This window comes from Chelonia mydas, chromosome 3 (genome assembly GCF_015237465.2).
Source record: "Chelonia mydas isolate rCheMyd1 chromosome 3, rCheMyd1.pri.v2, whole genome shotgun sequence".
Taxonomy (NCBI): domain Eukaryota; kingdom Metazoa; phylum Chordata; order Testudines; family Cheloniidae; genus Chelonia; species Chelonia mydas.
In genome coordinates, this window is record NC_057851.1 from 1,057,581 (window position 1) to 1,075,558 (window position 17,978).

A 17,978-nucleotide genomic window follows, 5' to 3' on the forward strand; every position below is an offset into this window, starting at 1 on the left:
CCCCTTGCCCCACGTGGGGCAGGAACGCTGGCTGGCCAGTTGGCAAGGCCCTGGTGCAGGGCACGGCCATGCAGACAGTGGGGTGGGGCCCCCACAGGAGATGCTCTGCCAGCTCATTAGCAAAGCGTGGGTGCGGGGCAGAGGGAAAGCCCCAGCCTGCAGAGCCGGCCCTGGAGCACGTCTCTAGGTCAGGGACTTTGAGCTCCTTGGGGAACCGGCTCGTGGCGCTGGTGCAGCACCCGCACTTACGTAATAGTTGGCGAGCAGGGCATCCGGGTAATCCTGCAGGGAGTGAACAAGGCCAGTTACTCACAGGGTGCCCCCAGCCAGACATCAGGGGACATGGGCTGGGCACGCCCCACTGCCTGGCCTGGGCACACAGGCTGCGCATGCCCCATTCTCCTGCCTGGGCACGTGGGCTGGACACGCCCCACTCCCCCGGCCTGCGCACGTGGGCTGGGCACGCCCCACTGCCCTGGCCTGGGCACATGAACTGGGCACACCCCACTGCCTGGCCTGGGCACACAGGCTGGGCACGCTCCACTCCCCTGGCCTGGACAGGCGGGCTAGGCACACCCCACTGCCCTGGGCTGGGCACGTGGACTGGGCATGCCCCACTGCCCTGGCCTGGGCATGCGGGCTGGGCACGCCCCACTGCCCTGGCCTGGGCACATGGGCTGGGCACGCTCCACTGCCCTGGCCTGGTACCCCTGCGCTCCCAGGCGACCTTTGGCGCGGGCTCAAGGAGAAGCGATGGCTGTGGAGTGCGAAGCTGCTGATGTCACCCTGGCAGGGGGAGGTTCCCCTGTCACTTTTCTGGCTGGGCTTGGAGTGTATTTTTGTCAGGCTATTTATATCCTGGCGTGCGGGCACAGATCAGCCTCCTGCCCCTTGCTGGGCCACACCAGGCTCTGGAGCGGATCCCCCAGGGTGTGTGGGAGGCCGTGTGCCATGCCTGGAACCTGCCCAGTGCTAGGCAGCAAAGGGCTGTGCCCCTGCCAGGCCAGCAGCCAAGGCCGGTGCCCGCAGGGAGCTCTTCTGCCCTGGGCAGGGATGCCCAGCAGGGAGCAGTTACGGTCGTGCCAGCCAGGGGGCCCACAAGCTCCCTGACACACACCAGAAAGCTTGCCCTGGCCCATGGCTACCAAAGGCCGGACCTCCACATGGGCCCGACGTGGCTGGAGTTCCCGCCGAGCCAGGGTGCTGGGCGGCACAGCCAGGTGGCCAGTGAGGGGCCAGGGCAGGGTGAGCCCTGGGGCAAGGAAGGCCGTTTAGGGATGGATCCCCCTGGCCAAGCCCCCTCTGCACCCAGGCGTGCTCACAGCACTGGGCACCGGGCATGCGGCTGCTGAGGGAATGTGCCAGCCAGCAGGAGCAGGGGCCGCAGGCTCAGAGCCCAGCCTGGGAGCGCTGGGAGGAGAGAGGGGAGAGGGGTCCCCCGGTCCCCCCCACACGGAGCTTGGCGCCCTCCAGGCCTCTTTCAGCAACCCCGCCATTGCTGCAGAGGAGGGATGGGGCTCTGCGCCTGGGACCCGGGGCAAGCAGCAGGCACGTGGCCTGGTGCCCCCGGGGCAGCGGCATGGAGCAGCAAGAAGCATTTGCTTCTGAAGGAGGAAGCAGCCCGGGCAGAGTCTCCGTGTGCCCTCAGGGCTCCCTGCAGAGGGGCTGGCAGCCTTGCTGGGCCCCATATGCCGGGCAGAGGGGTCCCAGCGGCCCCGCTTGGCTCAGCCAAGAGCCGGAGCATGCTGCCAAGCGGGGGAGCAGCCCCTGCCCGGCGTGGCTGGCCCCGTTCCCGGTGGTGGTGACTCATGGCGGGGGCTGGGCTGCGCGCTGACTCACAGCCGGGGAGCGGCGCAGGGCGCTGGGGAAGGGCTGGGGCACCGGCTCGCCGGGTGATTCACACTCGGCCCTTGCTGACTCAGCTGCTTGCGCTGGTCTGAGACCATGGTTTGGACAAGCCACCTGCTAATGGCTTTAGGGAGCTGCCAACGCAGACAGGTTCCCCCACCCCAGCCCCGCCAACAGACGGGGTCTCGGCACCCTCGTGCCACATGGGCCCTCCGGGCGTCTTGCCAGGAGCCGGAGCCCGAAGGAGGTGCCTGCATTGTGCCCCAGCACCAGGGAGACAGGGACACATCCATGTGGGCTGCCCCTCCCCAGCCCAGGCCCCCCCCGCCTCAGCTTCCCCCGCCCGAGCAACTACCCCGTGACATCCGGCCCCCCAGCGAACCCCCCCCGGCTCCTGCCGGGCGCCTCCAGTAACAGCCCCTCCCACCCAGGAACTCTCTCGGGGCTCCCGCCAGGGGGCTCCAGTAACGCCTGCTCCCCATGCTTCCCAGGCCCCCCAGCGAACCCCCCCTGGCTCCTGCCGGGCGCCTCCAGTAACAGCCCCTCCCCCCCTGCTCCCCCACCCCCCAGCGACTCCTCCGGGGCTCCTGCCAGGCAGCACCCCCACAGTTTGGGACAGGAAGTGGCGCAAGGGCATTGGGGAGCAGAACGCAGCACAAGCTGCAGTTCCCAGGGGCTGTATTGCCCCCGGCACAGCTTGGGACTCACCCGTCGGACCTTGGCCCAGCTCTCCTCGGTGGACAGGCCGTTGAGTGCCCCGGCAATGGCCAAGAAACAGCCCAGGAAGCAAGGTGCAAACCCCCCCTGAAAGGGAGCCAGGAGTGAGTGTCCTGCAGCACCCCCCTCAGGCCAGCTCTCTGCACCCAGGCTGGGCCCACTCGATAACTTGGCCTTGCTGAAAACCCGTGGCTCAGCCTGGCCAGTCCCTGGACAGGGGCCGGGGGCTCTGGCCTGAGTTCTGAGGGGGCAGGAGGTGAGGGGCTGCACCTCTTTGCCCAAATGCAGCTCCTTGGAGGGCTCCAGCCCAGCCTGCCCCCATCTCTGCGGCAGAACCGCCCCGGGAGACCCCAGCCCCAGCATGCAATGCAGGAGGGCTGCTCCGAGCATGGAACAATGCATGCTGGGACCCATTGTTCATGGCGCAGCCAAGGGGAAGGTGTGCCCGCAGCCTGTTCCCACGGCAACGGCCAGGGCTCTCGGGGGTGTACGGCCTGGGAAACACCTTCCTTCGGCTGGCACCAGCCGGGGCAGGAGAGCCTGCGGGGGATCTGGGGGCGGGAAGCCCCAGGCAGCGCCGGAGCGCAGGCAGGCCCCAGCCCAGGAAATGCATGTGTAAATGCACCCGGCTGCGAGGGCACAGCTGTACCCCTCTCCCCATGGGGACCCATCTCCTGCAGCCCCATCCCTCACCCCACCTCCTGGGCACCCACCTCTCGCAGCCCCACCCCCCATTCCCTCTCGGACACTCAACCTCATGTGCCCCCCAGGTACATCCTCTCCACACACCCAGTCCCCAAAGTCCTTGCCCAGAAACGCTTCCTTCACAGACCTGATCCAGCACCATCTTCTTCAACGCCACCATCCTGGTGTTTCCCGGGATAAGTCGGTCCAGGAGCTGGTACCAGCCTCCCACCACAGGGCCCTGCAGGAGAAAGGGGGTCTGGCACTCTGTACCTCAAAGCAGCACCCTGGAACCCCCATATTCACCCTTGTCATATAATTATATTTCATACAAAGCAGGCCATGTAAGATATCATAGGAAAGGTCACGATCTGCTGAAACCCATTGTTCTGTCCAAATACAGATATCGTTCATGTGGAAGAAGTTATGAGATATGCTTATTATTGTTACTGAAATATGCTGTAAGTTTGCTAGTGACAACCCATCCCCACTCAGGAGGATGTTAAACACCCATTAATCAGCAGGGGAGTTGTAGACAAGGGATTTACAATGCTGTAAGATGGCTGCCCAAGCATCACCCAACAGGGGATTGCTCAGCTCCGTGACTCAGCAAAGACCACCAGGACATGTCTGGGCTAAAGTTTTCCAGGCACATGGACTGAGGGTATAAAATAAGGGACAGTGGGATCGTGCCTTGGCCTTTCTCCTCCCCTGCCTACACTGGAAGCAACAAGAATGCTGAGAAGACAAAGACTTTGACTGAGGAGACTGGTCCCAGGCTTAAGGGGAAGCCTGTGTATCAAGAACTGTAACATCCAGTGAAGTGAGAAAACTAATTTAGACTGTGTGCTCACCTTTTCTTTTCTCTGGTAACTCTCTCTGACCTTTGGTGCCAACCACTTATAATCACTTAACATCTGTCTGTAGTTAATAAACCTGTTTTAGATTTTACCTTAAACAGTGTGTGTTGCTTGAAGTGTTTAGGAAACCTCAGCTCAGGTTACAAAGGCTAGTGTGTGTCCTCTCCACATCAAGGTATGGGTGCACTTACACTCATCAGGCTTCTGACCAGGGCAGGATGGTACAGCTCTGAGGTACAAGGCTGGGAGCTGGTGGGGATTCGGCAGGTGCCTTTCTCTGTGTGATTCATGAGTGGCTCTGGGAGCATTCATGCAATCTAGCTGGGAGTGGGGCTCCACATGTGGCTGTGCTGAGTAATCACAGTGCCTGGAGGGGGTTGCTGCTTGTCACTAGCAAAGCCTTGTGAGGGACAGCCCAGGCTGGAAAGTTAAGCAGGCAAAGAGCTACTCCAGTCCCAGGATCCCGTCACGGGGTCAGCCCAGGAGGGGCCTGCTGTGGTCCCTGGAGCGCCGCCTCCTGGGCTCAGATGGGATTGCAGAGAGCATGGGTTCAAGACTATTGCTTGTGTTCTGCATCCACCGTGCCCCACATACAGCCAGACGGATGGGCCTTCCCTACACATGCTCCCTACAGGGCAGGGGGAGGGGAAGCTGTCCTGTGCCAGTGCCCCCTGATGGGGATCACAGAGCTCCCAACAACCAGAAAATGCCTCCCCTGAACCTGCAGGAGGGTCAGGCCATTCTGCCCTGGTGCAGAGGGGAAACTGAGGCACAGGGAATGGAGGAGGCTGTGCATGGCTACACTGCAAGCAAGTGGCTGGGAATGGAGCCCTCGTCTCTCCGAGCACAAGGCCGAGAGCCAACGTGGGAGAGGGCCTGGTGGGCGCTGAGAACTCAGGCAGTGATCTGGAGGTGAGAGTGACAGGCCGGTATGGAGGGTCTGGATCCAGACCCTGGGGCTCAGTGTAGGTCCACAGCCTGGCAGGAGATCCACAGGAGAGCCAGCAAAGTCTTATTCATCTGCGGGCGCTGAGGAGACAATGACCCCCATGATGGCAAAAGTGGATGGGAACCTGGGAGGCAGTGACCATGAGATGGTCAAGTTCAGGATCCTGACACAAGGAAGAAAGGAAAGCAGCAGAATACGGACCCTGGACTTCAGAAAAGCAGACTTTGACTCCCTCCGGGAACTGATGGGCAGGATCCCCTGGGAGAATAACATGAGGGGGAAACGAGTCCAGGAGAGCTGGCTGTATTTTAGAGAATCCTTATTGAGGTTATAGGGACAAACCATCCCGATGTGTAGAAAGAACAGTAAACATGGCAGGCGACCAGCTTGGCTTCACAGTGAAATCCTTGCTGATCTTAAACACAAAAAAGAAGCTTACAAGAAGTGGAAGATTGGACAAATGACCAGGGAAGAGTATAAAAATATTGCTCAGGCATGCAGGAGTGAAATCAGAAAGGCCAAATCACACCTGGAGTTGCAGCTAGCAAGAGATGTTAAGAGTAACAAGAAGGGTTTCTTCAGGTATGTTGGCAACAAGAAGAAAGTCAAGGAAAGCGTGGGCCCCTTACTAAATGAGGGAGGCAATCTAGTGACAGAGGATGTGGAAAAAGCTAATGTACTCAATGCTTTTTTTGCCTCTGTCTTCACGAACAAGGTCACCTCCCAGACTACTGCACTGGGCAGCACAGCATGGGGAGGAGGTGACCAGCCCTCTGTGGAGAAAGAAGTGGTTCGGGACTATTTAGAAAAGCTGGACAAGCACAAGTCCATGGGGCTGGATGCGCTGCATCCGAGGGTGCTAAAGGAGTTGGCGGATGTGATTGCAGAGCCATTGGCCATTATCTTTGAAAACTCATGGCGATCGGGGGAAGCCCCGGATGACTGGAAAAAGGCTAATGTAGTGGCCATCTTTAAAAAAGGGAAGAAGGAGGATCCTGGGAACTACAGGCCAGTCAGCCTCACCTCAGTCCCTGGAAAAATCATGGAGCAGGTCCTCAAGGAATCAATTCTGAAGCACTTAGAGGAGAGGAAAGTGATCAGGAACAGTCAGCATGGATTCACCAAGGGCAAGTCATGCCTGACTAATCTAATTGCCTTCTATGACAAGATAACTGGCTCTGTGGATGAGGGGAAAGCAGTGGACGTGTTGTTCCTTGACTTTAGCAAAGTTTTTGCCATGGTCTCCCACAGTATTCTTGCCAGCAAGTTAAAGAAGTATGGGCTGGATGAATGGACTATAAGGTGGATAGAAAGCTGGCTAGATTGTCGGGCTCAACGGGTAGTGATCAATGGCTCCATGTCTAGTTGGCAGCCGGTATCAAGTGGAGTGCCCCAGGGGTCGGTCCTCGGGCTGGTTTTGTTCAGTATCTTCATAAATGATCTAGAGGATGGTGTGGATTGCACCCTCAGCAAGTTTGCAGATGACACTAAACTGGGAGGAGAGATAGATACGCTGGAGGGTAGGGATAGGATACAGAGGGACCTAGACAAATTGGAGGACTGGGCCAAAAGAAATCTGATGAGGTTCAACAAGGACAAGTGCAGAGTCCTGCACTTAGGACGGAAGAATCCCAGGCACCGCTACAGACTAGGGACCGAATGGCTCGGCAGCAGTTCTGCAGAAAAGGACCTAGGGGTTACAGTGGATGAGAAGCTGGATATGAGTCAACAGTGTGCCCTTGTTGCCAAGAAGGCCAGTGGCATTTTGGGATATATAAGTAGGGGCATTGCCAGCAGATCGAGGGACGTGATCGTTCCCCTCTATTCGACATTGGTGAGGTCTCATCTGGAGTACTGTGTCCAGTTTTGGGCCCACACTACAAGAAGGATGTGGAAAAATTGGAAAGAGTCCAGCGGAGGGCAACAAAAATGATTAGGGGACTGGAACACATGACTTATGAGGAGAGGCTGAGGGAACTGGGGATGTTTAGTCTACGGAAGAGAAGAATGAGGGGGGATTTGATAGCTGCTTTCAACTACCTGAAGGGGGGTTCCAAAGAGGATGGAGCTCGGCTGTTCTCAGTGGTAGGAGATGACAGAACAAGGAGCAATGGTCTCAAGTTGCAGTGGGGGAAGTTTAGGTTGGATATTAGGAAAAACTATTTCACTAGGAGGGTGGTGAAACACTGGAATGCGTTACCTAGGGAGGTGGTGGAATCTCCTTCCTTAGAAGTTTTTAAGGTCAGGCTTTGGGGACCAGCACCGCCGGCGAGAACCAAGGGCAGGCAGATGGCTGGATCACCCCCAAAGCCAGCATATCCTGGACCTCTCTTTCCAGGTCCTGAGCAGTTTTCCCTATGACTCAGAAGGGGGAGCATCTTATCGGTGCATGCAACCATGTCTGCACCCGGTGGACAGTCAGATTAGTGCGTCCAGGCTGGTTGGAAAACAGCTGTCAGTATGGACGCAGCACCCCCCTGACCTCAGCTTGCTGGGCAGGGGTTAGCTGATCCGAGAGGGGAATTGCTTCCAGGGGGGAGCCAACTCCTGTCTCAGGGAATAGATCTACTAAAGGATCATCTCCCTGCTCCTCCCACTGTCCACACACGGCCAACACCACATTCCCCCTGGCATAATATGGCTTCATCATATTCACATGGTACACCCGGCGGTGGTGCGCCCAGTTCGACAGCTCCATCACATAGTTTACCACATTTAGTTGCTTGACGACCTTGAAAGGGCCTTCCCAGGTGGCCTGTAGTTTGTTTTTCCTCATGGGGATGAGAACCATCACCTGATCCCCGGTGGCATAGGAACGGGCCCGCGCCATGCGGTCATACCAGACCTTCTGCTTCCTCTGGGCTCTGGCTAGATTCTCCCTGGCCAGGCCCATGAGCTCAGCAAGTCTTTCTCGGAAGGTCAAGACATACTCCACCACTGACTCTCCATCGGGAGTGGCCTTCCCCTCCCATTCGTCTCTCATCAGGTCCAGGGGCCTGTCACGGAGCCCCCAGGCAATGCTCTGGAACTGCTCCCTATGAAGCCAGTCAGGGGTTGTCCCGTTGGTCCCCTCGAGCTGGGCGGTTGGTCCTGACGCCGGATGTTCCCCTTGGGAGGGGGTTCTCCATGTTCCCCCTTTGGGAAGTCCTAGGGTAACTCTCCCTCTGCATCATGGTGGGCCTGTTCCTTTTGGACTCCTCCCTGCCAACCCCTGACCGACTGTTCACAAACTCGTCGGCCAGCTGCCTTTTGCATCGCGGGTCCTCTGGCTTTTTGTCCACCAACCACAGCCTCAGGTCAGATGGGCACTGTTCATGCAGTTGCTTCAGTACCATGAGGTCAAGCAGGTCCTCCTTAGTTTGGGCCCCATCTGCCCACTTGTGGGCATACCCCTTCATCCGGAGGGCCAGTTCTAGATATGTGACCTCAGGGGTTTTACGCTGACTCTGGAACCTTTTCCGGTACATCTTGGAAGTCAGCCCAAACTCATGTAGCAGGGCTTTTTTGAACAGTTTATAGTCCCCTGTCTCCGCCCCTTTCATTCAGCTGTACATACGCATGGCTTTGGGGTCCAGTAAGCGGGTGAGAAACTGGAGCCTGTCTGCCAGGTCAACCCTGTGCAGCTCGCAGGTGTTCTCAAAGGCAATCAGGAAGTCATCTATGTCCTCCCCCTCCTTACGCTGGGCCAGGAAGCATTTATCAAAGCTCCATGCAGTCCTGGGTCCCCCATCACTCACCGCAGCCAGGAGCTCGCTGCTCCTCAGTCTGGCCAACTCCAGCTCGTGCTATCTCTGCTTTTCTTCATGCTGTCTCTGCTTCTCTTGTTCCTCCTGCTCCTCCTTTAGTTCCTGCTGCCTTAGCTCTAGCTCTTTCAGTTTTATCTCCCTCTCCCATTCCAGCTGCCTCAGCTCCAGGGATGGGGAGCTCCACTGGGAGGATCCCCTGCTGGCTGTGGGGTTCACGGTGCCCTCGGTACTCCTCCCAGCCCTTCCCTGAGGCATAGGTAGGAGGGGTCCCAGGATGCCCTCGGAGCCGTCTGACCACTCCCAGCTGGGACAGACATTGGTGCCCGCCCTGCATCTGCCGGGCTGCTTCCCTCAGAGACAGGGATCGGGTCATTCGAGCAATCCTCCTCCTCCAGCTGGGCAATCAGCTGTTCTTTGGTGCACTTCCCACTGCGCAGCCCCTGCGGCCTGCACAGCTCCACCAGGTCGCTCTTAAGGCGCTTCGCATACATCTCCCTGCTGGCCACTCACGGGCCTGTGCACTCGCAGCTCCCCACGGTTTCCAGGAGGAACCCCTAGTGTGTCAGCCCTTCTCCAGGTCACCACCTCTCTCCCAGGGTCAAGCCGCAGACTCCTCCGTCCCTGAGACTGCTCACTGCAGTTCTCAGGGGGACCTGCAACAGTCCTTCTCGCTGGTCTCACACTCCCAGGGGTTAAGCATAGCTCCTCCGCCCCCCGAAACCGCTCCTCTTCAACTCTTCAACACACCTGGTCCCCGTCAATCCCCCTTCGTTTTACTGCTCCCCAGTCACTTAATGCAGGAAGCGCCATCCACAGGGTGCAATAGATCCCACCTCTGCCATCAGTTGTCATGCAGTACGGGGGAGTCGGGGCCCTGCACCCCCACTTCCTGCGATTCACCGTGACTCTCAGCCAGCCAGTAAAATGGAAGGTTTATTGGACGACAAGAATACAGTCCCATGTTAGGATATAGATATTCAGGCCTGTCTGTAAAGACCCAGACTCTAAGAGTTTAGGTGTATTCTTATCATTTGGCTAGTTCTAGAGGTATAAAGAAAAGAATCAAAATCACTGTCTTAGGCTAAGGCCTTTGGCTAAGCAGCAGAGGCAGCCATAAGCTGGGAAGCGACCGGTCACCTCCTCACATTCCACACTAGTCACATTGACAGAAGGTGCTATGGGGCTGTTAGGATACAATCCTGTCCTGATAGTGCCTATCGCCTCCAGAGAAAGGGAAGTGCCTAGAAGATGTAAAAGGAAACTTAGTTTGATAGCATCCTGTCTGGCAAGAACTCACTTATCCATAGCTGAGATGTGAAATCCTCATTTCTGTGTTGTTCTATCACTGTAGTCCCCATTTCCCCATTGTTTGTCTGTATAATCTCTGTCTGGTTCTGTGATTGTTCCTGTCTGCTGTATAATTAATTTTGCTGGGTGTAAACTAATTAAGGTGGTGGGATATAATTGGTTACATAATCACGTTACAATATGTTAGGATTGGTTAGTTCAGAACTCAAGTTTTACTACATAGTCTGCAGTCAATCAGGAAGTAAGGGGGGGAATGGGAACGGAATGGGGGTGGGGAAATTGGAATCATGTTTTGCTAAGGGGAGGAATGGGAACAGGGACACAGGTAAGGCTCTGTGGTGTCAGAGCTGGGAAGGGGAACACTAAGGAAGGAAACTGGAATCATGCTTGCTGGAAGTTCACCCCAGTCAACATCGAATTGTTTGCACCTTTGGACTTCGGGTATTGTTGCTCTCTGTTCATGCGAGAAGGACCAGGGAAGTAAGCAGGTGAAGGAATAAGCCCCCTAATATCCCAAACAGAGCTTCTTGGTACAACCAGGACGCCTCAGACAGGTCCTTCTGGGGGGCAGGAAGCTTAGACCCTGGCCTTGGGGTTCCCTCCGTTTCCCCAGTCCACTCCCAACTCAAAACCCCCTTCAGCCAACTCACCCAGCCTCCCCCCCAGCTCCTCCTCCAGCCTTTGTCCAGCTTCCCGGGCAAAAGGTGTCACCTGGCCCCAACCCCGCTCCTGGCTCAGGTGACAGGCTCAGGTATCGTCCCTCCAGTGAAGCCACTCCCTGCTATCCCATCCCCAATGCAGACAGTCCCAGTAAACCTCCCCTGCGACATCCCCAGGTCAATCCGCCCCACTTCCTGCTCCGTCACACCTTCTTATAGTGTGGGGCCCAAAACTGGACACAGTACTCCGGATGAGGCCTCACCAGTGTCGAATAGAGGGGAACGATCACGTCCCTCGATCTGCTGGCAATGCCCCTACTTATACAGCCCAAAATGCAATTAGCCTTCTAGGTGCCCTGAGAACTCATGCTGCAGCCAGGGCTTGGCACAGACCTCCACCCCACAGGCTGGGGGCCGCCCAATGCAGCCAGAGAGCCAGGGGCATCTTCCCTGGGAGCCAGCAGAGCAAGGAGGAACCCTGCGGAGGGCACCAGGCCCTGGCAGCTGCGGCCAATACAGATCCCCAGGGCTCTCGAAACAAACACAAATGGGAGAGACAGAGCTGGATGCCAGGGTGCCAAGGTCCTTTTGTCGCTCCATCACTGCCTGCCGCTGAGGGCCTTGAGAGAATCCCCAGCTTTCTCTGTGCCTCAGTTTTCCCACCTGAACCTGACTGAGCTCCTGGCTGGGGAGCAGGGGAGCTTATGCAGTATGTTGAGCTCTCAGGCAGAAGGCAAGGCCAACACTGACCATGAGAGGACAGTGCCCCCAGCTGAGTCCCTGCCCCTCTCCCTGCAGCACAGCATCCCCAGGGCCTTGGGGCCAGCACAGGCTGCAAGTGAGAGCCTCAGTTTCCCCTGTGTGAGGCACTGTTCCCCAGCAGGTGGGAAGGTCTGGGGGCTCTGGGGCAGGTGAAGACACAGATGTGGATGGCGCCTGGCAGCCTGGGCCCTTAGGTCCCATCTCCATGCAGCTCTTGAGAAGAGAAGGGCAGATCCATGGCCAGGACGTGGACACCTGGCGACCAGCAACCCAGAGAGACGGGGATTCCCTGCCTCTCTGCAGGGCGCTGAGCCCCATCCCCCAGCTCGGGAGCAAAGGCTGTGGCGGGGGAGCTCTAAGTATGGGTTGTGGGGAGCAGTTGGAGGCACCCCAGGAGTCTGACAAAGGAGATCAGACAGACGGGGGGGACAGAGCTTGAACCCTGGGGGTCGCTGCAGCTGGGCTGGGCGCCGGCTGCCCAGAACGGACTCTGCTGGAACCTTCACTTCTCTGGGCGACCCCAGGGCTGCCTGTGCCGTGTGCCAGGCCACGGACACACCCGCCTGTCTGGGCGGAGGCCGAGCTCCGGAGTGAGAACTGCAGGCTGAGTGGGAGCAGCTGCTGGGGGCAGGCGGGGATCTGAGTGCCGGTGACCCTCACCCACCAGCCTTGCTGGGCCCGTCCCAGGGAGCTGCTCCCTCTCCCCGGCTCCTCGGCGCTAGGACTCAAGCCAGGAGCTGTTCAACACAAGGGCATGGGAGCGGCACAGCGGCCAAGTGCCACATACTGGAATTGGCTCCTGGCCGGTTCCGGCACCACTCAGCACTTCGCCCGCCGCAGCGCAGACTGCAGGGCCGGGGACCAGCTCCGAGGGCCAGGGCCTAGGCAGTGAGCGGCCGTGGAGCGCCCTCCTGCCCCAGAGGGGTGCTACACTGATGCCCCCTGCCCTGGGCTCTCCCCCCAGCATGGCAGAGTCCCATGGCTGCCTGCCAGGAGGCACTGACAGTCCAAGGAGCCTGCCAGCCCCAGGGGTAGAATTCTGCAGCCGCTGCCTGCTCCCGGCTCTGCTCCTCGCACGCCCGGCGCCAGACCAGCTCCGCATGCTGGCGTGCGCGCAGCCTGCTGCCATGGGTCCCCCGCTCCGCTCCCAAGGGGCCCTGGGGGGGACAGGCAGGGGGCAGCACTTACCACAAAGCAGAAGCCAATGGCCATCATCTTCAGCGTCCTGCGGCTGCTGTGCCCACTCAGGCCCCTTCTCTCCACCAGCTGCTGAGAGATCACGTCTCCGACTCCCACCAGGGACCCTGCACAAAGCAGCCCCCAGCTGGGTCAGGAGCGCGGACCCCTGCTGCCCTCCCCACCCCCTGCCCCAGTGCCCACAGCTGGGTCAGGAGCGCAGACCCCTGCTGCCCTCCCCACCCCCTTCCCCAGTGCCCACAGCTGGGTCGGGAGCGCAGACCCCTGCTGCCCCCCCGCCCCCTTCCCCAGTGCCCACAGCTGGGTCGGGAGCACAGACCCCTGCTGCCCCCCCCAGTGCCCCCAGCTGGGACAGGAGCGCGGACCCCTGCTGCCCTTCCCACCCCCTTCCCCAGTGCCCACAGCTGGGTCGGGAGCGCAGACCCCTGCTGCCCCCCCCCCCCAGCACCCACAGCTGGGTCGGGAGCGCGGACCCCTTCTGCCCTCCCCGCCCCTCCCCCAGTGCCCACAGCTGGGTCGGGAGCGCAGACCCCTGCTGCCCCCCCCCCAGTGCCCATAGCTGGGTCAGGAGCGCGGACCCCTGCTGCCCTCCCCACCCCCTTCCCCAGTGCCCACAGCTGGGTCGGGAGCGCGGACCCCTGCTGCCCCCCCCCGCCCCCTTCCCCAGTGCCCACAGCTGGGTCAGGAGCGCAGACCCCTGCTGCCCCCCCCCTCCCAGTGCCCACAGCTGGGTCGGGAGCGCGGACCCCTGCAGCCCCCCCGCCCACCCCCCCCAGCGCCCCTGGCCCATCCATCCCCGTGTCCCATCTCTGACAGTGGCAGCACCAGATGGGAAGCAGGTCTGCGAATCCCACAGTCACAGAGGTGGGATAATCTGACCCCCCCCACATCTGCTGCTGGTCTCTCAGGGTAGGGCTACTTCACAGTAAACGACCAGCGGCACAACCGCGGCTGGCAGGTCAGCTGGCTCGGGCTGGAGCCCAAACATCTATTATAGCCCCCCAGGCTGAGCCCTGGGAGCCCCAGCCAGCTGAGCGGGGCCGGGGCGGGTCTCTTCCTGCAGTGTAGACACACCCACGTAGCGTAAGCCTGAAGCAGGAGGTTTAGTCTCCTTGCCTGACGTTGTATCATTAACCATCACTCTGGATGTTTCTGTGACCCACAGAAAGGTCCAGCCCCTTTCTGAATCCTGCTAATCTTCTTGACCTCAATGACTTGCTGTGGCAGTGAGGTCCACAGATCCCTCATTCAGCTCCTTTCCAAGGTAACAATCCCAATCTCATCACTCTCTCTGCACAGGACACCTTTCCAGGTCTCCAAACTCCCTCCAGCTCTGCACTATCCTAGGTGAGATGGGGCCTGGCACTGTGCAGTGTCCAGATGGGCTGGCGCCACTGAAGAATATTCTCCATCATCTCTACCCCACCCTTGTGCATCCGGACCTTGCAGTCGTGTTTCTGCCCAGAGCCGAGGTGCCCAGCACACGGCCCTGGTCTGGAGCTTGTGCAGACCCTGGGAGATGAATGGCCAGTTGAAATGTTTCCCTCCATTACTCTGCATTTAACGACACTGAATTTCATTCGCTGGTGTATGGCCCAGTCCCCTAGCTTGGTTCAATCCCGCTCAGGGCCTTGCAGGCCTCTCTGGTCCTGACGAACCATGAGCTGCCCCTTCCCAGATCATTAACCACCACACGACCCGCGATGGGATCCAGTCCACCCCGTGCTGTCAGCCTTCAGCCACAATGAACACTGGCCGTTTCACTCTGTCTCCTAGCCAGGCTCTGCTCTGTGACAGCCCTTGGCCTCTCACCCCCTGGATACCTCAGGAGCCCCTACCGCGGGCCCTTGTCCAAGTTTGAAAGGCTGACGTGATCCTGTCAACCAGTTCTCCTTTATCCCGACACTACTGACACGCCGGGGGGCACGAAGCAGCGTTCATGGCGGGCCCCTGTCAGTACCTGGCCTGGGCAGGGAAGCGAATGATCCAGCCAACGGGCCCAATTCGGGGATGAATCCTGCTCACGTGCTACCTGAGGCAGGCTGGGCGTACGCTAAGCCTGCATGTCCAGAAGCGGAGCGGGTGGAGCCTCTCAGACCCTGACCTGTCGAGGGGTTGCTGCTCTGTTTTACTGATCGTTTCAACAGCTCCCCGGGCTCACCCCGGAGCCTTTTTCAGTACGGATACAACACTGGTTCCTCTCAACAGAGCTGCGTTTAACGAGCATTTGGACAATTCTGCTAGCCACTCGTCCACCCCACGCCTCGGCCCTGGGGAATGGAGCAGACAGGCCTGGCCCCTTCTCCTGACCCCTCACTCTCTGACAGCGCCTCGTCTTTCCTAGCAGAACGGAGCAGCTCTGGGACCAGGATGTCCCCCCAGCCTCCTCCCTGCAGACTAATGCAAAGAAATCATCTAGCTTCTCAGCAACTGCCTTCCCTGCTAGCCTGCTCCCTGCAGCCCCAGCCCGCCAGCGCCCCAGCCTGGCTCTGGGCAGGCGTCCTGCAGCTGAGGACCTTTCCCCAAAGAGGCCTCTGTACCAGATGACTAAAGGGTAGCTAATGTAATGCTGATATTTACAAAAACTCTCCAGAGGTGACCCTGACAATTACAGGCCAGTAAAGCTAACTTCAGTACTGGGCAAAATGGTTGGAACACAGTAAAGAACAGATTATCAGACACACAGATGGACATGATTTGTTGGGGAAGAGTCAACCCAGCTTTTGTAAAGGGAAATCCTGCCTCACCAGTCTATTAGAATTCTGTGAGGGGGGTCAACAAGCCTGTGGACAAGGGGGATCCAGTGGATAACTTGGACTTTCAGAAGGCCTTTGACAAGGTCCCTCACCAGAGGCAAAGTAAGCTGTTATGAGATAAGAGGGAAGGTCCTCTCCTGGATCAGTAACTGCTTAAAAGACAGAAAACAAAAGGTAGGAATTAATGGTCAGTTTTCATAGTGGAGAAAGGTAAAAAGCAGGGTCCCCCAGGGCTCTGTATTGGGACCAGTGCTGTTCAACATATTCATAAACATTCTGGAAAAGTGGGTAGACAGTGAGGGGGTAAAATCTGCAGATGATACAAAACTACGCAAGATAGTTACTTCCCGCAGACTGTGAAGAGCTACAAAGGGATCTCACAAAACTGGGTCACTGGGCAAGAAAATAGCAAGTGAAATTCAATGTTGATAAATGCAAAGTAATGCACATTAGAAATGTCACAGAGTGTGGGGGAGTCAGGGCCCTGCACCCCTCTTCCTGGGATTCACCGTGACTCTCAGCCAGCCAGTAAAATGGAAGGTTTATTGGACGACAGGAACACAGTCCCAAACAAAGCTTGTAGGTACAACCAGGACCCCTCAGTCAAGTCCTTCTGGAGGGCAGGGAGCTTAGACCCCAGCCTTGGGGTTCCCTGCGTTTCACCAGCCAGTCCAAACTGAAAACAAACCCCCTCCAGCAGGCTCTCTCCCCCTCCCCCCAGCTCCTCCTTCAGCCTTTGTCCAGTTTCCCGGGCAAAGTTGTCACCTGGCCCCAGCCGCCCCCCGGCTCAGGTTAGTCCCTCAAGTCAAGTCACCCCCTGCTATCCCATCCCCAATGCCGACAATTCCAGTAAACCTCCCCTGCGACATTCCCAGGTCAAGCCGCCCCACTCCCTGCTGCGTCACAAGAAAACATAATCCCAACTAGACATATATAATGACAGGGTCTAAATTAGCTGTTTCCAATCAAGAAAGATCTTGAAGTCACTGTGGATAGTTCTCTGAAAACATCCACTCAATGTGCAGCGGCAGCCAAAAAAAAACCAAAACAAAATATTAGGAACCATTATCGATAATAAGACAGAAAATATGTTGCCACTATATAAATCCCTGGGACGCCCACACCAGGAATGTGCGCGCAGACGTGGTCGCCGCATCTCATAAAAGAGATATTGGAATTGGAAAAGGTTCAGAGAAGGGCAATAAAATGATTAGGGGATGGAACAGCTGCCATATGAGGAGAGATTAATAAGACTGGGACTGTTCAGCCTGGCAAACAGACGACTAAGGGGGGGGATATGACAGAGGTCTATAAAATCATGATGGGGGTGGAGAAAGTAACTAAGGAAGTGTGATTTACTCCTCACACCATAAGAACTAGGGGTCACCTAGTGAAATTACTAGGCAGCAGGTTTAAAACGAACACAAGGAAGTATTTCTCCACACAATGCACTGTCAACCTGTGGAACTCCCTGCCAGAAGATGTTGTGAAGGCCAAGACTATAACAAGGTTCAAAAAAGAACTAGATAAATTCATGGAGGATAAGTCCATCGATGGCTATTAGCCAGGATGGGCAGGGATGGTGTCCCTAGCCTCTGTTTGCTAGGAGCTGGGAATGGGTGACAGGGGACGGATCACTTGGTGATTCCCTGTTCTATTCATTTCCTCTGGGGCACCTGGCATGGGCCACTGTGGGAAGTCAGGATACTGGGCTGGATGGACCATTGGTCTGACCCAGTCTGGTCGTTCTTATGTTCACAGACCCCGTAGCGCCACACTGGGGCAGTGGGCCAGCACTGACTGCTGGGGAGAGCACCCCCTGCTGAGACCCCGCTGCTCCCTGCAGCGCAGTAACCCACAGCATGAGGAAGCAAGTGCAATCAACATCCACACACCCGTGTGGCCCGCTCTGCAGCGAGCACTGCCCATGCGCCGTGGGGCCAGCAGAGCAAAGCAGCCCTTGGGGGCCAGAGCAGGGCTGCTAGTCACAAGGGCTGCCGGCCGGCTCTTGGATGTTGCCCATGTCCCTTTAACACCAGATCCAGGCTCAGGGTCCCAGCGGCTGCGCGTATAGCACCCTCCAAGCTCTGCCTGGCGGTCACCCCGGCACGTCATGGGCAGATCAAAGGCAAACCGTAGCAAGCCCTGCCGCCCCCCAGAGGGGATGAGGGACAGACGTGTGTGTCCGCAAGGCTGGAGGCTCCTGGCGCTCAGGCTAACGGCCATACAGGCATTGTTGGACTCAGGCCGGGGGGCTTTTATCGCCGTGCCAACGTACCCCAAGAGCGGCCGGGGGCTCCTGGCTCAAGCCCAGTGGGTGGTGACTCCACCTTCAATGCCGTGGAGCAGCCCTGGAAGGCCTGAGCCAGCGAGGGCTCATTCGTGGCTCAAACACAGCGTGGGAGCACCCCTCTGCTGGGGACATGCCAGGCCGGAGGCAGTTCTGGCCCCAGACTGCGCAGGTCCCCAGCCTGACTTTGAGGGGGAGCGCT

At 58.2% G+C, this 17,978-nt stretch overlaps 1 protein-coding gene across 3 annotated transcripts in view; it reads right to left on the reverse strand.

Moving 5' to 3' along the window:
* Positions 1 to 17,978, reverse strand: part of MPV17 (mitochondrial inner membrane protein MPV17) — a 55,936-nt gene that overhangs the window by 6,557 nt on the left and 31,401 nt on the right. The window contains exons 3-6 of one of the 3 annotated variants that reach the window (XM_037893620.1): positions 12,722 to 12,837; positions 3,398 to 3,490; positions 2,557 to 2,652; positions 250 to 282 (exon numbers count right to left, since the gene is read on the reverse strand). In XM_037893620.1, coding sequence (XP_037749548.1) covers positions 250 to 282; positions 2,557 to 2,652; positions 3,398 to 3,490; positions 12,722 to 12,837 — 338 coding nt within the window. The remainder of the gene's footprint in view (positions 1 to 249; positions 283 to 2,556; positions 2,653 to 3,397; positions 3,491 to 12,721; positions 12,838 to 17,978) is intronic. The other 2 variants (XM_037893622.1, XM_037893621.1) reach the window with 2 other exon arrangements.